At 39.1% G+C, this 22,850-nt stretch overlaps 1 protein-coding gene across 1 annotated transcript in view; it reads left to right on the forward strand.

Moving 5' to 3' along the window:
- Positions 1–52: 52 nt before the first annotated feature.
- The window catches only part of LOC120338374 (adenylate kinase 9-like), a 40,567-nt gene continuing 17,769 nt past the window's right edge, over positions 53–22,850 (forward strand). The window contains exons 1-21 of the mRNA XM_078117161.1: positions 53–150; positions 1,371–1,501; positions 1,846–1,909; positions 3,482–3,596; positions 4,740–4,887; positions 5,520–5,708; positions 6,868–6,996; positions 7,276–7,452; positions 8,358–8,474; positions 10,962–11,159; positions 11,862–11,942; positions 12,863–12,998; positions 14,468–14,610; positions 15,994–16,136; positions 17,158–17,292; positions 17,695–17,773; positions 18,436–18,559; positions 19,310–19,390; positions 20,430–20,512; positions 21,360–21,489; positions 22,463–22,644. Coding sequence (XP_077973287.1) covers positions 1,382–1,501; positions 1,846–1,909; positions 3,482–3,596; positions 4,740–4,887; positions 5,520–5,708; positions 6,868–6,996; positions 7,276–7,452; positions 8,358–8,474; positions 10,962–11,159; positions 11,862–11,942; positions 12,863–12,998; positions 14,468–14,610; positions 15,994–16,136; positions 17,158–17,292; positions 17,695–17,773; positions 18,436–18,559; positions 19,310–19,390; positions 20,430–20,512; positions 21,360–21,489; positions 22,463–22,644 — 2,574 coding nt within the window. The 5' untranslated portion in view covers positions 53–150; positions 1,371–1,381. The remainder of the gene's footprint in view (positions 151–1,370; positions 1,502–1,845; positions 1,910–3,481; positions 3,597–4,739; positions 4,888–5,519; positions 5,709–6,867; positions 6,997–7,275; positions 7,453–8,357; positions 8,475–10,961; positions 11,160–11,861; positions 11,943–12,862; positions 12,999–14,467; positions 14,611–15,993; positions 16,137–17,157; positions 17,293–17,694; positions 17,774–18,435; positions 18,560–19,309; positions 19,391–20,429; positions 20,513–21,359; positions 21,490–22,462; positions 22,645–22,850) is intronic.

Raw genomic sequence — 22,850 nt, forward strand, 5'->3', positions numbered from 1 at the left:
AATCGCTATAACGACTATGGGATTTGGTGCGTGGCGGTTGCTATGCCAACCTCCTTGTTGCTGTGATTTTCGGAGCGATTGCACTTCGTTTTGGGAAATAATGTCACTGTGGCCATAAATCGGCGTTTTTGAAGTTGTTTAGTCGATAAAGTAAGTGTAATTTGTTTGTAGTTGAAGTGTCTTAAATTATACCGTGTTTTTCGGAAAATAATACTGGGTCTTACGTCAATTTTCTTCCGAAAAATACCACTACTGCGCTATCATTGTCTATCAGACTATTATTTTCGTGGGATGTCTTTTATTTTCATTTATCAAAAACAAAATTACAAAGTAGAAAATTACGAGATTCTCAAATATACAAAATAAGAAAACCGATATTCATTTACTCATAAATACCACGATTTATTCAAAAAAGGCTCTCATGTAGTTTTGTACCTTATAATATATACCTTTATAACGCACTTATTTTTATTTATACCTTATAACGTACTTATAGTCAGATAGTGGGCGTAGCATAACAATTTTTTCACTTGTCAATCCTAACCCCCCCCCCCCCTGAAACCATCCAAAAACTACGTCACCACGACATCACAGTGGTGTAATAGAATCCTTCGAACTATACAAACTGTCATTCAAGACCCGCAGGCAGACGAGAACCCGAAATCGAACAGCTATTTCTCTCGTTTTCTCGTCGCAGCGATCCCAATGGGAGAGAGAGCGCTGATGTTAGTCAGTTCATTATCATTTGGGTCGATGCCATTTCGGGCGATTGTACGTGTATTTGACAAGCTCGTGATTGTGACGTCATAATGACGTAATTTTTAGATAGCGTAGTCAGGTGGGGGGTTAGGATTGACAGGTCAAAAAATTTTTATGCAACGTCCACTAGAAGTACGATAGGTACGAAACTACACGAGATCCCAAAATAACTGCAAAACATAGATTATTAATCATTAGGAACGTGTAGGAGAGATTGTAGTTATTATTTTCAGGGAAACACGGAAGATCAAGTGTTACGTCACCCTAAAGTGGTATACTCCAATTCGCCTATTTTATGCTTTAGTGATTTCTTGGGCCTATACATTTTATATGTAACAAAATAGTATAATTATTTGGTAATGCATAACCTAATTATCTTAGGTAGAATATACCACACTGTAATAATCACTTCAAGGGGTTTTTCATATTTTTCCTGGAGGAAAGAAAAACTAATGAGACTACTTAATCATATTGGCGAACTCAAGCAGGGTAATCAAATGATGAGCTTATTCCTGATGCTTACTATGATGCGCCATACCGCCAAGCCTCTTATTGTCCTTTTAATTAACTACCAAGTCTCAAATTTTGATGCTCAATTCCTTTTCTTCCAGGTTGTAAAGCCATGGAGTCATCAATACCGCAACATGGTCGAACTATTCTTGGCGATAACTTCAACGAAGATGAAACAGAATTACAATTTCTAAAGTCAAAACCAACATGCTTTATTGTTCTTGGAAAACCTGTGAGTTTTTTCTATTTATTATTTTTTCATTGTTCTAATGCACCGCACTAAGACATTTTGAGCAGGGTCACAAGCCTATAAAAAATTGCTTCATTTTTTTAGGTCCTATCCCCCTTCATTTATTTATTTATGGCATCATATTTAATTTTAATTGTAGGAACAATGAATGATGATGCCGCTTTTCGTGCTAATCAATAAAGTATAAGTATTTATTTTTGCGAAATATTTTTTTGTTTTCCTTGTTGTTATTACCTTGCATAAAAAAGTATATCAGCCACTGAACTTTTAGGCAACGAAAATCGGCCACAAAAGGTTATAAATATCATAATTTCATTTTCTTCTAGGGTTGTGGAAAAACTACTATTTCTCAAAGACTAGCGCAGATGTGGAGATGTGAACTTGTGCATGGTAAGTTGATTAAATGATTAAAACAACTTTTTATCAAAATAATATCCAGGATTATGATCTGATTCCAAAAAGTTTGAGTCCATGCTGTTGCGGGTTGGAACCCCTCTCCTCCCTCTTTTGAAATGTACAAAAAAAGCATTTTTCTGTTTTCATACATCTCCTTTTTCATAGCTTAAAGCACTTTTTAGACCCTCAAAGCTTATGGAAACTGACGTTTTTTCGGCCTCTGACCGGACTAGCTAATATAGCAATTGCAAATTTTACAAGTCCCACTCTTAGAAAATTACCGGCTGCGCCTCTGATTAGCCTGATAAATTCCAAATACTTGAATATGAATGGCTAGAAGGCTTTTACTACTTTTATTAGACACAAAGTGTACTTTTTGCCTATCGATTTTGATCGGTAAGTATGTTGATAGGTATTTGTCTGTATGTCTGTTTGCCTGTTAGATGCACACGATATGTCACGAAAGCGAGATTGAATCTGCTCCAGATTTTGCATGTTGTGCATTCATCTTATCTCGGACCAGAAGCCTATTGATTTTGGGCGAATTAGGCCGTATAATTAGCGAGTTATTAATTAATTAGTGATGGGACACAAGGTGTCACTATGGAGTAAAAGCGCTGTTTTGGGGGATCCCCTAACTTTCGATCGATAAGTCTTCGGTCTCTGACCGATATTCTCGTTGCTATATTATTAGTCTTATTATTCTTGTTGTTGTTGAAGTAAATATAACTTTTATTACAACTACGAAATCAATCAATTCCAAATTTTCAGTACGCGATAATGAAAAAAGTCACTAGAAGGCTATTCTTGGGTCCTATGCGACTTGATTTTTCTGTGTAGTCATGGGAACAGATTTTGAAATCAGTTTCTTATTTTCTCTCATTAGTTCTTCATAGTGTCATTAGCTCATGGCATTTTAGTGGCATCAAGTCCATGCATCCGAAATAAGTAATTGTGTAACTAATCCTGACATGGACCGGACGAGAGGCCGTATGATTAAGCTGTCTTTACGAGTTTCCACTCTCCAAAACGAATATGTAAATCAAGGGTCGGCAACCTACGGCCTGCGGGCCGAATCCGGCCTGCGGAGTACTGTAATCCGGCCTGCGACGCTTCACTGAATTATAGTAACAAAGCAGCTGTTTTGACGATTATAATCTTTACGTAACAGAATTTATTGTGAGACATGTGTAGACTAAATTATATTATATCCTATCAAGTATATATTTCACAATTACTCGTTCAATTAGCCTATAATTTCATTATAATTAGACAATTGGCAACAAAACGCAAAAAATCTATATTCTAATCGAGAGATGTATCACTGCTTGATTTTTATTATAAATAGTATCATCCAAATGTGCGGCCTCCCAATGACTTGCAATTGCAACCCTTAATTTTGGCCTGCGAGTGACAAAAGGTTGCCGACCCCTGATGTAAATCCTATCCTAGTAGTCTTCTTTAGCTTTGCTTAGAGACCAATCTCTTTAATATCTGAGTGAGTTCTTTTGACTTCGCTCTGAGCAAATATCCTCAAAAATATTTTCCATTTCTTTCCAAACCTAGGCACAGAGATGATACAGAATGAGATGGAAATGTCGACTGAAGTTGGAAAGAAAATGCATGAACTGTTGCTGAAGGGGGAAGCTCTGTCCAGTGAATTTGTGATGCAACTTATAAGGTGAAACTCACATAGGCAGCAGTCCTTTTACACCCGGGGTGCAAATTTGGCACGCCATACGCTCGAACATGGCACAAGCACGATTTTGTAAAAAAAAATATCACGTTTATATCAATCAGAAGAATTCCTTGTTTACTTCGTGACATTGGCCAATCAGCAAGATGCATAAAGTGACGTAATATCACTTCCGCTCAAACACTTTTTTCGCTCAGACAGATTTTAAGACGTGGCTGTAAACATTACCTCGTTTTCGCGTTTTTAAATTCTATTCGTTAGTTTTTAGTTGTGTTTCGGATATGTAAATATATATCAAATAATTGAATGATCACTTTGTCTTTTTAGGGGTTTCAGTTTAATTGCGGTAATCGAAAAATTAATGAAGATATAGCTGTGATAGACTAGGCTAAAATTCTTTACCGGTATTTTAAAAAAACAGATTGTTGAATGGTATGAATCAGAATGATGGCTCGAAACAAATATCCCATTTTACAGGCGCCAACTCGCGTAACCACTCTTAAAATAAGCACCGAAAATTTTGAAAAAGTGTAGTAAAAGAAGAATTTCACGGGGGTCAAAGGTCGGGAAAAGGTCCATACCAACGATTGTGCATGGCACGCGACAAGAATATTTGGAAAAATTTGGCACGTGTCCTCATTTGAGTTGTGCACCCCTGTTTTACACAACTTGATGTAAAGTAGGAGAACAAAATTAGTTACTTCCATATTGGTACACATACTTCTGGAGCGCCGATTTGTCAAGATAAATGAAGTAATTTGTATATCAAAAAGCCACATTAAATGCATTTTCTAACAAAGTTCTAATCTGATCTGAAACAAATAACTACCTAACTAATTCTATACCCGACATGGAATTGTAACCGAACAAGAGGCCATGGTTCGCCATATGGTTAATCTGTCTTATCGGATTGGCGTTCCCCCTGTATAGATATGTAAATCCTATCATATTTCTAATCTGAACCCTTTATAATTTTATTATCGTGGCTATGTATAGATTTTAGATATTTAGTGGCAACGACCATCAGCTCTCTCTCAACCTCAAATTGAAGGGTTAGGGCTTCAACTTCTCAAACTTTGCATTCTTCTACATCTTAACCCTTTATAATTATTAACCCTCTAATTTCAGAGAGAAAATTCTCTCACCAGAAGTCCAGCACCATGGATATGTTCTCGATGGGGTTCCGTGCCAAGATGAAGACGTCATGTCTGTCCAAGACCAAATCAAAATGGTCAAGGGATGGAAACTTAAGCCGGATTTTATTATCAATATAAAGGTAATTTATGGTCGGGATTAAGTATGACTTACTGCCTTCCCATTCCTCAATGTCTTTCTGCCGTAGCAGGAATAAATTTACCATACCTTGTAATTCATGAGTCCTGCTGCATAATAACAAAAATGATTTCTTGGAATGTTTTGGTATGAATGATAATGTTTTGTAGGTCAATTGTTGGGGGCCAAAATTGGTAGCGGAAGACATTCGCTGACTCGTATGTAATCCTGATCCTGATACCGGTATAATTTAATTGTTATGAATATACACATGTTTAAACGACGTAACCGCATGACAATGGCAGTATCTAGAACGCAAAAAAGTAAAAACATAAAGTGTTGGACTATTTCACTCAAGTTTGGCAGACACGAGGGCCACGGTTAGGGAACCACTACTGTGGAAATTATATTAGACAACCAGGTACTTGAAGACGGTGCTTGAACTTGCTTTGAATACATTTTTCCACGTTTTTTCACTGTTTTTGCGCGTTTTGGCAATGTTTTTTGGGGCTTTTTGACAGTTTTTCACTGATTTTGATCATTTTTGCACGTTTTGGCATAGTTTTTAATGGTTTTTGAAGGTTTTTCACTGTTTTTGCAAAAAAAATCATCTATATTTTTTCATATTTATCCCAGATTCCTGACATGGATCTAAATGAGCGTCGTGTTGGCCTCCGAGTTGACCCTATAACCGGTGATTTATATTGTCGCGAACAATGGGATCCAGACCGTGCTCCGAAGCCCCCAAAATCTCCCTCACTTGGGGAGGAAGAGGGGGAAATAGATGAAGAGGAAGAGGAAATAACGGATGAGACAGAAGAAGTGGTGAGTGACATCTAGTGTTCATTTTATATAAGTTCAGTCATTTTTTTCTTGGAGATGAGTCTCTTTACTTCTGAGTGAGTGCCCGTAACTTTGCTCAAAGATGAGTCTCCTTCACTTCTGAGTGAGTGCCCGTAACTTTGCTCAGAGATGAGTCTCCTTTACTACTGAGTGAGTGCCCGTAACTTTGCTCAGAGATGAGTCTCCTTTACTACTGAGTGAGTGCCCGTAACTTTGCTCAAAGATGAGTCTCCTTCACTTCTGAGTGAGTGCCCGTAACTTTGCTCAGAGATGAGTCTCCTTTACTACTGAGTGAGTGCCCGTAACTTTGCTCAGAGATGAGTCTCCTTTACTACTGAGTGAGTGCCCGTAACTTTGCTCAAAGATGAGTCTCCTTCACTTCTGAGTGAGTGCCCGTAACTTTGCTCAGAGATGAGTCTCCTTTACTACTGAGTGAGTGCCCGTAACTTTGCTCAGAGATGAGTCTTCTTTACTTCTGAGTGAGTGCTCATAACTTTGACCAGAGATGAGTCTTCTTTACTTCTGCGTGAGTGCCCGTAACTTTGCTCAGAGATGAGTCTTCTTTACTTCTGAGTGAGTGCCTGTAACTTTGATCAGAGATGAGTCTTCTTTACTTCTGAGTGAGTGCTCATATCTTTGTTCAGAGATGAGTCTTCTTTACTTCTGAGTGAATGCTCGTAACTTTACTCAGAGATTAGTCTGTACTTTTTCGTGAATGCACTCACATTGAGCAAATTTTATAATAAAAATGACAGTTCTATTGCTATGTCTTCTTATCTTTCTACCAGCCAGATTGGGCATTGGATTAGTTAACCAAGCAATCTAGCAATCTTCTCTCAAGCTAATAAATATAGTGTGGCATTTCTCAAACTGTGTTTCATGGAATACTGCTGTATGCAAGTTTCTTCGAGCGGTCAACAGAACAGGGATCACCATGGCAATCAAATTGGTCGCCATGACAATCTCTGTCGTACTTTTTAATATGACCGTAGGCTACATTTTTGGGGACCAGGTATTAATTTTACCCTCTAATTTCTTGGAGCTCCGCAATGCGAGTTAAAAAGCGTAAGTGTTCTGGGCAAAAAAGTCTGAGAAACGCAGATTTAGTGTGTTGAATTTCACGATTATTTTTTTGTTACAGACAGTAACAGAATTCTTCGAGGTTGACGTGGAAACGAAAGAACGACTCGTCAAATTTCCTGAAAATTTACCAGAATATGTGACTCAGCACACTGAGATGTTCAAGGATTTAGCCTTGAAGCCGTTAGAGGTTTGTTACAATTTCAATTTTGAGGATCTTCTCTCTGAGCACGGCTCTAGATAAGCAGAATGGGATTTAGTATATTTTGATGTATGAAATTCACCCAATTGTACTTATCCCAGGGGGTAGCCAATGGGATGACTTGATCTTGAACGAATTTCGTTACTGAAAGATGGTATAAGTCCTCAAATTATAGTGTTTTAAACATTTAGCTGAAATTTCACTTTTATTGCAGTATCATTAATAAATGAATAATTACTTAACCATTGCTCTCTCCTTTTTTTCTAGGAATACATGGCTGACCACGACCAGCAATATTTAATAGAATTAGACGGTAATCTCACTCCTAATATGCTGTTTCAACAACTGGTCAACAAACTGGATACCTACGTCCTGAGAAGAGCCGCAGTGCCTATGAGGTTGCAGAATCCAGATGAGGAAGAGCTACCTGATGAAATTGAGACGGTAAGTTGGAAGTTGCGGTCTCTATTTTTTGTAAAGTGTACACTTCACTTTAACCGCGATTTCTAACTTTCTTTTTTGCATTAGCGAGAAGGATTTCGCATTTGAGTCAGGGCTGGCTGTGGAATTGGGGAAAATTTACAACCTGCTCAAGCTCTCGTGGGAACACAATTTTTGATCATGAAAACTTTAATAAATTTCAACAGACTAAAAGGACCCTTAGTCAACTCAGTAAATTTGGACTTCAATTATCAGCTCTAAAAGTCAGACCTTTAAAGCTTTTAAAAACTCATGTTTTATGAGCGGACCCTCTAGCTCAGGGTGGTCCAAGGTTGTCGGCTCCGTGGGACACAAAATTAGTTCGGCATTGGTCGCGGGCCACAATAGTGCCAAGAATAGGTAAACAGTGCAATACAAAACAAGCACTTCTATTGTGTAAACACATAGGTATCAGGCATTGCCAACCTAGGCTAATAGAATCCGTATCCGATGTTTAGTTTTCTATGATGCCTATATTGTTGCATATATTCCCGACCAAAATGATAGAAATCCAGGTAACAATTTAGACTACCAAGCACATCATTCAACTTTGATAGTTGCTTCAGCTAGCCATCATACTAGTCAATTCAGTTGCAATAGTGATATAACAACAAGATGTCAAACAATTTTTCTGATTTTATTTCATGAGAAGCAATTTAAAATACGATGTTTTAATTACTCTCCGAATGCGGCGCGGGCCACAGATTATGGAGCAGCGGGCCACATGTGGCCCGCGGGCCTGGTTTTGGACTACCCTGCTCTAGTTCATACAGTTTAACTTCTCAAAGGAAATCTCAGAACCTTTCCATAGAAAATTCCATGCTATGCTCCGTCATCCTCAAATTGACGTTTGTATTAAATATTCTCAGGAAGAACTTCTACGCACTCTTGCTGCTTATCAAATGCCCGCACCAAGATATAGATGGAGAAGAAGTAAATGGGGGAGGATATGCCCCGTTGCACTCAAGGAAGGGAGTATTTTACAGGTAAGATTTATCAGTGGTGGCTCATACAGAACTTTGTTCGAAATGGGGGCATAAAAAGGGCTGCAGGGCTCCGTGAGAGAAACTCAGGGGCTCCGCGAGCTATTTGTTTACTTATTAAAATACTGAATTTTTAAATGCAAAGTATCGAATACATAAGAGTCATTAAATAAAGTAATTTTAATTTACTCAGGAACCTCAATCGATAAGTGAAAGTGTTTTTTTATTTGTATAAATTCAATCATTTAGTAGTTGTGTTTAATAACATAATTCTATTAATTTGTGCACTCAGCAGATCGCTGCAGAGCCCCTTTGGAAACCGCTGGTGTAACAGGTTGATAAAGGCGCAGCGGTGTGGCTCAACGAGCTAAGCGTTAGGAATACGCTCGCCACCGCACCTCTAATTACTCTGCGTGGGTTCGCAGGCTCGAATCCCATGCAGGGATGGTTATGTGCGAGAGGATTGCTGGACTCCTCGTTGTCGTTGGTTGGTTCACGTAACCGCTGGTCGGTTACGGCTTCCTGCACCACCAAGTCCATGCTTCCGAAAACAAACAATATATATAACTAATCCCATACCCGACTTGGAATGGTAACCAGACGAGAGGACGTGGTTCACCATATGGATAAGCCGTCTTATCGGCTTTCCTCTCCCCCGGGATAAATATGTAAATCCTATCCTATCCTAAAAGCAACATATTGAGAAAGCCTCATTAGGAACAAGCAAACTACTCACAAGGGTATAAGCCTGCCAATGGCTAAGCTCTTCAAAAAGTTTTTTAACCACGACCTCTCGGTCTGATTTGAGTCTCCTATTGTATTTGTATGTGTACCACGAATCTAAGCTACCATTTGTGGGACCCTAGGTTCTGAAAGTGCCCCATACGAAGCCCAGTGCTCCATGAGAGAAGCCTAGAAGCTTCCAGAGTATTTCGTTTGCTTATTAAAATACTGAACATTTTTTTAATACAAAGCAGCAAATACATCTGAGTAATTAAAATATTAATAATTTAAATAATAAAGTAATTTTTATTTACTCAGGAACTTTAATCTGTAAATAACAACGTGTTTTTTAGTTTTAAAAAATTCTTCGTGGGGCTCCATAAATAATAATCAACCTCAAAAAAAGATAAAACGACATATTTCGCCCAAACACTGATTCCAAATATGTTTCTATAACCAAGCGGTACCCAAAGTTTTTGTGTGTGCGGCGCCAAATTATCAGGGAAAATTTCACTGCACACTTATATGAAAAACGACATAAAAAGAAATAATGAATTTTTTGATTCCTGTACACAGCATTTTAAAAAAAAAACATTTATGACAAATACAATATATGAAATATTAAATCATATATCAGTTATATTTAACACAATTCTATTAATTTTGTGCGCATTTAGTAAATCATTGCGTCTGGTCTCTTTTGTAACTGCAAGTTTAACAGGTTAATATAGGCAGCATAACCTTGGACGGCTTCATTTAGGACTGGGCTGGGCAACATACGGCACGCGGGCTGAGTCCGGCCCGCGACGAGATTTTGACCGGCCCACTGACTGTATATCAGTACATTATGATCACATTAATTCAATAAAAAAACAGGAGCCAAGAGGTGACTGGAAGCATCTGGCGCCCATCAACAGCTTAGACCTATAAAAAAAAATGTAATGTGTTATTTGGTCTCTATTTTTTGTAAAGTGTACACTTCACTTTAAACGCGATTTATAACTTTCTTTCTTGCATTAGCGAATAGATATGTTATTAGGATTTTGAATACGTTCATGTTTTAATTCTGCCAACTCCTGATTTAGAACATACAAACTATCATAGTGTGACACAAGCCTGCCAATGGCTAAGCTCTGCAAAAAGTTTTCGAACCACGACCTCTCGGTCTAATTTTATCTTCCATTCTATTCGTATGTATACCATGAATCTAAGCTACCATTTGTGGTAAATTTATATACCAAAATATAAAAAGCTTTATAATTACTTGTTATGGAGTTTAAATTATTTGATGTTGGATAAAAGTATTATGTTTCAACTTGAGAGAGGAGGAGAGGAAAGCTGATGAAACAGCCAATAAAGCATAACGATATTTCTTGTTGCAGTATTTTTGACCTATTTTCATACCAAACTGAGGGAGAAAAGTTTGTTTGTCAAAGCCGACTATAAACACCACTGTGTCAACCATAGTTATTAGTTTAAGTACCAATCAGAATTGGTAAGCTACCATTTGTGGTAAAATTAGAAATCATCCATCTCTTCTACTTTTATTCCAGTCAATGCAATGAGTTTAATTGTTCAACCTAGCCGTCTTTCCACTTTCCTCTCCTCCCAAACAAATGAAAAAAAAAATATATATTCATTCATAACAATTCTTTTTTAGGGAAAACCAGATCATAGGCCAGCTTCACTTTCACGCCTCCTAAAAAATTCTCTACGTGCCCCTTTGTTTGAGAACCACCGATCTTCAAACAAAAATCTTGTTTTCAGGGGAAGCCAGATCTAGCCGTCAGTTTTCTTGACAAAATGTACATCATGTCCTCTCCGGAAGCGATGACAAAGTTTCTGAAGAATCCGAGACCATATTTACTCCCTCCGTTACCGAAACCTCCGTGTAAGATTTCCGTCCTAGGATTCCCGGTGTCAGGGAAGACATCTCTATGCAAAGTACTGGCTGATAGATATGAGGTAGGTGGTTTGCTCTTTTCAAGTCCATGCTTCCGAAAACAAATAACTAACTAATCCCAGATCGGACATGGAATGGTAACCGGACGAGAGACCGTGGTTCACCATATGGTTAAGTCCTCTTATAGGCTTTCTTCTCTCCCGGGATAAATATATAAATCCTATCCTATAAGGTCTTTTTATGCTTTCACCGTAAATGAGGCCTTGAGCAAGCAGCCACTGAGTATGTGAGGGGGTATCATTTTTCGAAAGACTTTTCGACTTTTTTATGCGTTATTTTGATACCTTCACATTGAATAATGCTCTGTATTGCATCCATTGACTATGTGAAGAGATATTGTTCATTGATGGATCGTTACGTTTATGGCAGCGGTTCCCAAACGCGGGCTCGAGTATCCCAAGGGGGCCTCAGAGCATTTTAAGGGGGCTACAATGCAATGCGCAAAATCTACTTTACTTTTCACTACAAGACAACCCTTGTTCTTCCTAGTTTCATTGCTTAATCTGGTTATTTCGCAAAGTGTTTTCACTTTGTTGAATGAATTGTTTGAACATAATGGGATTTGGAATCTACCAATCAAAATGACACTAAAAATACTAGTGGAATGATGAACAGGAGGTTCAGTTACAGGAAGGAGCGAAAGCGTAAAAAATAAAACAAATACTTTCAAACTGCTCAATGTTTCAAACATTTCTGAATTCCAGGCTGTAGTCCTTGATGTGAATGAACTGATGAAAGATAAATTCGCTGAAGCACGAAAAGAGTTGGTTGACAAAGCAAGGCAGGTAGGGAAATGAGTTTTTATTCACACTGGTTCAATCATTAGGGCTTATATACATACGAGTATATTTGTGCTACGCTCGGGAATACGCTCGCCACCGCACCTCTGCTTACTCTGTGTGGGTTGGCAGGTTCTAATCCCATGCAGGGATGGTTATGTGCGAGAGAATTGCTGGACTCCTCGCTTCCGTAGGGTGATTCACGTAACCGCTGGTCGGTTACGGCTTCCTCCACCACCAAGTCCATGCTTCCGAAAACAAACAATATAACTAATCCCATACCCGACATGGAATGGTACCCGGACAAGAGATCGTGGTTTGCTAATTCCTTACGCTTGGCCACACCGCTGAGTCCTGCTTTCTACTTAAGACTTCAAGTCGAGTCACTTTGATTCAATGATAAATTATGTCAGACCAACTCTAATCCAGTACTTATTGTAAAATATTATCTATGTCAGGGGTGGGTAAATCACATCTCACAGGCCAGTTCCGACCGACCGAAGTGTTTCATCCAACACGTCACTATTGATCTTGTATCTGCTGAAATTACGACTAAAGTTTTTATGAATATAAATTTCCGTTGAAAATATCGACAAAAATAACGTCACAATGACCCTGATTGTTACATCGTGCGTATTATTATATAAATCTAAGGCTAGCTGTTGTGAATAAACTGTTTTTTTTTACAGTTTTGAGCCTCCGGCCCAGTAACCAAGTCTGTTATCTGTAACTGGCCCACTCAGAAAAGTAATCGCCCACCTCTGATCTATAAGTTTTCACATCGATCACATGACAGAATTTTACATCTATCTCCGAGAGAATAAGACCTAACAAAAGAGCATAGTCCAAATCTCGATCCATCTCCGAGAGAATAAAACCAAATAAAAAAGCATAGTCCAAATCTCCTGATTTATGCTTTATTCCAGGATGCATTGGAGTCTGCTATCAACCTTGTGCAGAACAAGCTGGAACAAGAAGCCACTGAACGAGCTGATGCCAGAAGGAAAGAAGAAATGGAGAGGGAGGCTGCAGCTGTGGCCGAAAAGGAGGGAGAGGCAGAAGGTACTTGTGATGGTAGGATGCGTAGCAAGGGCTTACCCAGGGGGTATTGCGGGTCGGACCCCTCAAGACTTTTAAAAAAAACCTAATTTTGAATCAGCTCGCTAACTGCTACGGTCTAGCTCAGACATGGGAAAAATACAGCCCGCGTTCAAATCCGGCCCGTTGGGTAATTCAATCTGGCCCGCCTGATGCTGCCATAAACAAACTGAAATCAAACTTAGATGTTTCAGCTAAAATAACTATATAAGGCGCGGCGGTGTGGCTCAACGGGCTAAGCGTTAGGAATACGCTCGCCACCGCACCTCTAATTACTCTGCGTGGGTTGGCAGGTTCGAATCTCATGCAGGGATGGTTATGTGCGAGAGGATTGCTGGACTCCTCGCCGTCGTTGGGTGGTTCACGTAACCGCTGGTCGGTTACGGCTTCCTCCACCACCAAGTCCATGCTTCGGGAAACAAACAATACAGTAAAACTAATCCCATACCCGACTTGGAATGGTAACCGGACGAGAGGCTGTGGTTCGCCATATGGATAAGCCGTATTATCGGCTTTCCTCTCCCCCGGGATAAATATGTAAATCCTATCCTAACTCAAGGAATTTGTTGAGATTGCCCTTAAATATTAGTCTTTGCACGAGTTTTATTGTTTTCCACTTTTGCTTTTATAACACTATAAATATTGTTCATAAAATGTAACTTTTCACGTCACACTTACATGGCCCACCAGTCTAAGTAGACAGAATTTTTGGCCCCTGGTTCAAAAACCTTGTCCACCCCTGGTCTAGCTTGACAAATATAAATTTCCGAACCCCCCCCCCCCCTTTGAAAATTCCTGGCTCTCACGTCTGCAAACTTGTATCTAACACTGGCTTAGTGCTGTGAGTCGTAAATTTATGAACTTTCATGCCTATACCCATTGTAGCACATTCTAATTTTTATTGAATACAAACGCTGACCATTATTTATGTACATGGCTCGACTCGACGGTGTGGCGCATTGTGCTAAGCGTTAGGAATAAGCTCGCCACCGCATCTCTGATTACCCTTCATGGGATCGCAGGTTCGAATCCCATGTGGGGATGATCATGTGCGAGTGGATTGCTGGACTCCTCGCCGCCGTAGGGTGATTTACGTAACCGCTGGTCGGTTACGGCTTCCTCCGCCATCAAGTCCATGCTTCCGAAAACAAATACCTGGCTAACTAATCCCATACCCGACATGGACTGGTAACCGGACGAGAGGCCCTGGTTCGCAATATGGATAAGCCGTCTTATCGGCTTTCCTCTCCCCCGGGATAATTATGTCAATCCTATCCTACATGCCATTTAAGCGTATCTTGCCGCGGTTGTAAAATGCTTGTCTGAAGAAGTCGGAACATGGTGAAACAAAATGTCACAGAAATACATTTGTGTTAGTGTGCAGCAAGACTCTTGAATCAAATAGTTTAATATTTCCTTTTCAATTTTTGAAGATGGGGAAAAAGAAGAAGGTGAGGAGCCACCTAGTGGTGGAGAAACATCCGCAACAGCAGTGGAAGAAAGCACAGAGGAAACCATCACGTCTGATGCAAGAGAAGCGAGTCCTGTGCCTACTGTGACAGAGGAACATCCTGAGGTAGGAAGGGTTTTTCAGTGACGCTATAATCCCGAAGTATGTGAACCAAGATGACAGACACCAGAACGTAGTATGTGTACCAGGTTAGGGTTAGGCCATAATTTCAGATACAAATACTACAGGAGTCACTTGACTAATCACCAAACTTGTAATAGAACTAAAATAGGGAAATTGGAATAAAATTATGGCCTAACCCTAATCTGGTACACATACTACGTTCCGGTGTCCACCATCTTGTTTCACATACAGGAGTACCTTCATTTCTATATCAATACTGAAGGGAGAGGTTAGACGCGAAACACGACCTCATGTCTTGTTGCCAGTTCAGGGTAGATATGGGAATAGTTAGAATAGGGGGACTATGCCCTGGGGGCCAAATCGGGCCCGTTGAGTGCTTCAATTTGGCCCACTATATGCTGCCACAACTGAACTAAAACCAAAGCTCAAGTAATTTGTTGCGATTAAATTTAGTTTTTGCACGAGGCTTATTGTTTTACACTTCTGCTTTTGTAACACTGTGAATATTGTTCATAAAATGTAACTTATACGTCACACTTATATGATCAACTGACATTTTTGACTGTTCTCTAAAATTAATAGTTTCTTAAGGCGGTTTTCAGTTCATTTTATAGCTTGGTGGTGTGGCACATCCTGCTAAACGATAGGAATATGCTCGCTACCGCATCTCTTATTACCCTGTGTTGATTCGCAGGTTCGAATCATGTGTAAAAGGATTGCTGGACTCCTCGCCACCATGGTAATCGCTGGTCTGTACCGGCTTCCCTCACCATCAAGTCCATACTTCCTAAAACAAATAACTGGCAAACTAATCCCATATCTGACATGGATTGTTAACCGAACGCTGGGTTCGCCATATGATTGAATCGACTTATAGGCTTTTCTCTCCCCAAGGTTGAATATGTTAATCTTATCCTATAAATCAAAACATACTAAAAACAAATTTTTTGTTTCAAGTTTTGAAAACAGCTTGATTTATGAAGGTTTATATAGCCCAAGGCAATTAATTTTTTTGAGTGGACCGGTTACAGATAATAGACTTGGTTACTGGGCCGGACACTCAACACTCAATGTGGAAAAGTATGAATAAAAAACAGTCTATTTATAAAAGATAGTTCATCAGCTTGTCTAACGTTTAATTAATAATGAGAAGCATAATGTAATAACCGAGCCATTATGATGTTTTTTTCATCAATATTTTCAACGGAAATTGATATTGAAAGAAAATATCGATGTAATCTCAAAAGACACAATTGGGCCGAATTTGGCCCCACTGATATAGCCCCATACATAAATGAATAGCGGCTTTTACAAGGCTTTGTTTGGGTGAAAATGTTTTTTTTAAATAGCTATTTATCTTCAAAGGTCTTGAAAATTGTCTCAGAAGCAGTCTCTAAAGCAGAAGAAGAAGAAATTAAACTCCCAGCTGATATTTTCGTTGCCGTCCTCAAAGAAACGATCGATAGGATAATCGCAGAAAGATTGGAAGCCGACCCTGATGCTGCAAAGTATGTTTTGAATGTGTTTGTTTTCACTCTCAATAAGATAGACAAGAATAGTTTAGGTACTCCCGTAGTATGTGCAACAAGATGGCGGACACAGGACGTAGTATGTGTACCAGGTTACGGTTAGGCCATAATTCCAGGTACAAATACTACGGGAGTCACTTGGCTAGTCCCCGAACTTCTATAAAAACTAAAATAAGGAAAATTGGAATGAAATTATGGCCTAACCCTAACCTGGTACACATACTCAGTTTCGGTATCCGCCATTCTGTTGCACATACTAAGCGAGCGCCGAGTTTTAAACTTTAGAGGTGAACCTAGGTCATTCGAACGATTTTAATATTTATCCCGGGGAGAGAAAATCCTATAAATAACTCTTTTTATGCCGAACCACAGCATTTCATTCTAAGACAATCAATAAACTAACCCTGGAAATTTAGACTCCAATGAAAGACAAACAGTGGGTGTCGCACATCTTGCTAAGCGTTAAAAATACGCTCGCCACCACACCTCTGATTAAGCTGCGTGGGTTCGCATGTTCAAATGCTGTTGGGAAATAATTATATGCGAGTGGAATGCTGGACTCCTCGCTGCTGCAGGGTGGTTCAATTACATGCAAAACCACAATTAGGGTTGGAACTTATTACAAGGTTATAGGAAATAATATGGCTTACTCTATGGCAAACCTCTGCCTCTCAGCCAGTCACCAGTCCAGGTTCTTCCACTCTGAAATTCAATCCAGTTAATTTTTCATCAAAAACCCTAAAAACTAACTTGAAAATAAACTTTTGAAACTTTTGAAACCAAATGATTTCAAAGAAGTCGATAAGAGGACTTGGTCGTTTCTAATCTAGGTCGTGCACTAATCAGTCTATATATCATTGAACATTGCTGATGGAGGAAATTGTAACAAACCAGCGGTTGCATTAAATTCTCATTATCAGTATGGAGCCCAAGTATGCTTTGTATTCATTCACTAGAATATATGTATCAGTCCAAATATGAGACTTTATTTCTTTTTCAGGGATGGTGGTTGGATATTGGACAACTTCCCAACATCTAAGGAACAGTGGGGAGCGATGGCCGAAGCTTCATTGCTGCCTGATGAAGTTATTTGTCTCACAGATAAAAGCCCGAACAATGAGCTGCTCCGCAAAAGGTAGGAATGCTTTTGTCAAGGGGCTCAATTGCAGTTATTGGGAATTTAGTAGATTTTTCTGCATAGGATATTTTTTTTTGGGGGGGGGGATGAGAAAAGGGGATTTGATAGCGCATCCAGCATTTCCTAATCAGGGAGAAGGAAGGAGAAAAAAAAGCATGTACCTCAAAAATGTTGGGTACCACTGGCTTGATTGTTATTCATCATTATTACTTATCAGCCAATAATTGGCTGCTATATATCGATAACGGTATTGGTGCCAAATAGTGATATTGATTGAGCTCTAGTCTTGTATATAACTTTGCAATAAGATGAAATAATATATAAGTCATCGGAATACACTTTTATTGAGTCACTTTTTTATCCCTATATTATCATGAAATATTTACTTCTACCTCTCAGATATTATGAACAAAACAAAGATGCCGTCACTGAGAAATTCAGAGATCGCTTGATTAGAGAAAAGAAGAAACTGCTTGAGGTAAGGATTCTGAGATTTGCAGTTCACCAACCCGGTTAATATATGAAATGTGCGTATAATGCCAGAGCAAGAGTTAAGAATCCTGTTCAGTGTGATTTGAGAGCAAATCTGCACACTGACATATATATCATCCCAACTACTTATCTCTCTTCTATGATTTAATGTAAACGAAAAAAATGGTGTGACCTTAACACATGGGGAAATGTTTTTACAAACCACTCATAGGATTTACATATTTCTCTTTGAAGAGAGTAAAGCCGTTAGGACGGCTTAATCATGTGGTAATTTATATTGTATTATTGCATATTTTGGTATTCTCAACTTACCTGTTTACTGGCAACAGTAATTTGTCTGGCCTCTCGATATGGGATTGGTAAGCCAGTTATTTGTTCACATGCATGAATTTGATGCTGGAGAAAAACCGTATTCGACCACTGGTTACGTGAACTGCCCTACAATGACCTTTTTTCCTTATGGGGAAAAATCTGAGTGTTAACAAGGCCAATGGCTTGGCAGGACGGTTTGTCGCCCGCAGGGCGTTTGTTGCACACCCCTGGTTTTAACCCACATTCAAAAATATGCTTATTTGGAGACTTAGGAAACAAAGAAATCTATAAAATACGATGTTTACAGATTATTTTCGCATATTTCTATAAATTCAGGAAGAAGAAGAGATTCATCATCAGAGGGAAGCGCTTGAACAGGAGGAAGGCGCTGAAAAAAGTGGGGGAGAGACTGCGACAGAGGAAGGAGGGACAATTGCGACTGAAGAGGAACCTGCTGAAGGTGAGAATCATGGGGAATTCCCTTGGGAGGACGTCACAATGTTATGAATAGGGGGCTTTGCAACTTTGGCCAGGACGAATCTTTGAACAAAAAACAAGAGCAGGGTGCTCCTAAAAAATCTACTTTTTTGGGGGGAAGGGGGGGTCAGAAATATTTCTGGGTATTTCAAAAAATAGCTGCTTTTTGTGTATCAGTCATTGCTTGCATTAATTGTTGTTTAAGATAGAGGTTATGAAAACCCTATGTTGGGCACAAAGTGCCGGATGTGAGATTCCATTTGGGATTCCCTTAGGGTGGGCGCACACTATTATGAATGGGAAAGATTATGTGCAATCTACTACATCCTTGACGTGTTCGTAAATAATTTTTGCTATTTCAGTGATATTACAGTTCTTTACATACCATTGGATGCTTGTATTCAGTGTTATGTAGTGAGAAATTGTAATGATATCTGATAAAAAGTTGTTTCTGTTTTGTAATTGATCCTAGATTTCTGATAGAAAAAATGCTTGATCTAACAATATTTTTACTGTGTCCAATTCTCGGCGTTTCAGAAATATGTGTACCAATATGGAGGTAACTAATTTTGTTCGACTACTTTACATCAAATTGTGTAAAGGGACTGAAGCCTATGGACAGGGGGTATATTTACTTGGCTAATACAGACAGTCCCCGAACTCATACCGGTACGCATACTACGGGAGTAACCAGTTTTGTATCATGTATTTTAGCTTTATTTTTATTTCACAGAGGGAGATGAGCATACCACGATCACTTCTCAAGCTGAGACTGCCAAGACAGAAACTTCAATCAGAGTGAAACTGCAACAAGGTATTTAAGATAGGATTTACCTATTTATCCTGGCGTCCCACCTCAAAAATAAAAAGCTACAAATAACAGATAATTAAGAAATGTAATTATCCAACAAAAGGCGACAAATATTTTTATTTTTAATTAGCTCCATGCCCTCTCAAAAAATTGTTCACGTCCACCTTGTGGGGTGCGTCCCATTGTTTGAGAACCACTGTTGTAGACTGTTAATAACACTCAATAAACTTTTTGAGTTTCGGTCTGCGGAAAATTTGGATTTAATCCAGTCGGAAATCCTGACTCTGGGAAAATCAGAATTTTGACTCAGACTCTGATTTTCACTTCAGTATTGTCGTAGGGTGGTTTGTGTGAACGCTTGTCCAATGATTTCTATACAACCTGTCTTTAGGGGGTGAATACCGCCTCTAAAATTGAATTGGGGGGTGACATCATACTTTAATTCCTAACATAACCAAAATTGTATTTGAATATTCAGAAAGTGGCTCACATGCCAGTAAGATGACCAGTCAACCTCATAACACTTTTTTATAAGTTACAAATAATTATATCACTAATAACGAGATATTTACCACCCCCTAAATTTGTAAACACTCCCATAAAATAAAAATCCAGGGAACATACTGCTAGTCAGTTACGGCCTCCTTCGGCATATAGTCCATGCTTCTGAAAACAAATAACTTGTTTTCTATTATCCTATACCCGACCCGCAAGAGGTCTGTTGTTTGTCATATGATTAGGCCTTCTCATGAGCTTTTCACATAAAATCAACGTCGCTCCAGAAGTATGTGTACCAAAATGGAGGTAACTAATTTTGTTCGACTATTTTACATCAAGTTGTGTAAAGGGACTGAAACCTATAGGCAGGGGGTATATTCACTTGACTAACACAGATAGTCCCCGAACTCTAAAATAAGGAAAATCGGAATAAAATTGCGGGAGTACCAAATTAACTCTTGTGAGGGATTATTTTTTGCGAGAAGATTACAGGACTCTTCGCTGTTACAGGATGGTTTATGTAATATATGTTACCATTTTACAGAGATTGAAGAGTTGAAATCGACTTACATCGGAATACCATCAGGGGATGCTCCAGAATTCAATGAATTCAGGGAAAGCCTACAGGTATGTTTACCAATTTAGAATTGGGTTGGGCGAGACTAACTCCCTGTCTTTGTTTTTTTCTTGCCATTGTTGTAAACTGCTTGTCTGAGCAAGTCAGTTACAGAAATACATTTGTGTTAGTGTGCAGCTGGACTCTTTAATTGGATAGATTGTGTATAAACTTTGGTCTTAAACTTATCAGTGGTTATGTTAACCACGCTGAGACGTACATAAGGGTAGTGTGGCTGGACATCAGAACTTTTTTCCGCCCACAATTAGAGTTCGATATACAGTCAAGTCTTTTATCATAAAACAAAAATAAAGGAACCGAAGCGCTCGTCATCGCACCCTGATACTCTGCTAGGGTTCATATGTTTAAATCACTTGCTAGGATAGTTATGTGTGAGAGGATTGCTGGGCTCCTCGCAGCCGTAGGGTGTTTCACGTAACCGCTGGTCGGGTACGGCTTCCTTCATCATCAAGTCCGTGTTTTTAAAAACAAATATTTGGCTAACTAATCCCATACCCGACATGGACTGGTAACTGACATTATATGATTAAGCCATCTTATGAGCTTTCCTCCCCCCGGGATAAATATGTAAATCCTATCTTGTATCTGCAATATGTATTTTCAGTACATGAAAAATAAACTACTGATTGCTGATGCATTACTGACACCAAAACGGGTGCTCCCGTAGTATGTGCACCAAGATGTTGCACTACCTGAACATAGTATGTTTACCAGGTTAGGATTATCAGGTTGTGCACCATCTTGGTGCACATACTACGGGAGCGCCCAAAAACTTGGGTGCCCAATAGTCCCATTCCCCCAAATCTTACTTTAATGTAATATTTACCTTATTTCTAGAATTTTGAGAAAGAGTGGGCGTCCTTACAAAACTCGATCGGTGGTGTGGCATCAACTCGACCTCTAGTGGTGAATGTACAAGAGAAAGAGATCGACAATATTGCAGCTGAAGCCAGAGAAAGAATAGAAAGTAAGATGTCTGTTTTGTTACTTTTTATGAAGTGTTGTACATCCACTCTGAACGAGATTCTGTTGTTCTAAGAATCTATTGAACAAACACATAAAAAGGGATTTATACCCTATTCCCATCCTTTCACATCAGAACCTGGGACATGAACGTGCCATAATCTGCCTATTGTACATATCGCCGTGGTGCCTTCCTCTTTGCCCTGTGTATTGTACTTGTACAAGAGTTTTATTTGTATATTTGTCTGTTGTCCTACTATAACGCAGCAGTCCTAAACTGCAGTTATACTTGTTGGGGTGCATTTCCACATCTGTGTCTTAGGCCAGCAAGGTCTTGAACATGTATCCCGTCTCTGTTATACTGTTTAATTATTATGCAGATACTGTTACATTTTTGAGGCAAATAAACATACATTCTGTTCAAGTAGTAATTCAGGGACGAAGCCAGGGTGGTTTTGGGGTCAGAACCCCTTCCCTCCCTTAAATGTAAAAAAGGCATTTTTCAGACTTTTGAGACCCCATATTTTTGACCGAACTTGGCAATTAAAAATTCCAAATTTTATTACTCATCGATCTTGATCGGTAAGTATGTTGATAGGTATTTGTCTGTTTGTCTGTTGACACTTTTGTATGTTACGCAATATCTCTTATATTAATATATTGGATGAATTATGTCGTATAATTAGTGCGTTCCTAATTAATTAGTGGTGGGACACGCGGTGTCGATATTGAGTCAGAGTGAAAGAATTGAAACCACAGTTTCTGTTTTGGGGGATCCCCTAACTTTTGTCGCTGTGACTGATTGTATGCGTACAATCCCCTGTCTCAGATGTTGAGCGTTTACGTATTTTGGTTACACGCCGCTAGATCGATAAGTCGGCGGTCTCTGATCACTATCTCGTTTTGTTCTCAGTATTAATAATCTGTCTCATGAATTTCTTATCCCCTTAATAAATTCCTTTCTATTCGACCAACAGGTCCATTCGGCTACCAAGGATGGGATTTCTCTGGTATGGATGTCGATGAAGAAGAGGAAGACAATAATGCTGATGCCGATGTTGGGGTCGAAGGTGAACAGGAAGAGGAAGATGAGGAAGCATTGAGACACAAACGAAAACATTTCGGTTTTGCTAAACATTATGATCCCGTAGCTTTGAAGGTTAGCTTATTTTGCTTTTTCGCCACAGGCGACGTAACCATGGCAATCACAGTTCATTGAATAACAACGGGATTGGACATTCATTTGTGATTAAGGCGATATTCGCATGATCCTTTTTTTTTTAATATACCATCGTTAAATTGAGGGACTTCCTCTTTTCTTCAGGATGATTTTGTGCTGTGGCCCTGAAACCCCGAAAACAGGGG

The sequence above is a fragment of the Styela clava genome, chromosome 10 (genome assembly GCF_964204865.1).
Source record: "Styela clava chromosome 10, kaStyClav1.hap1.2, whole genome shotgun sequence".
NCBI lineage: Eukaryota > Metazoa > Chordata > Ascidiacea > Stolidobranchia > Styelidae > Styela > Styela clava.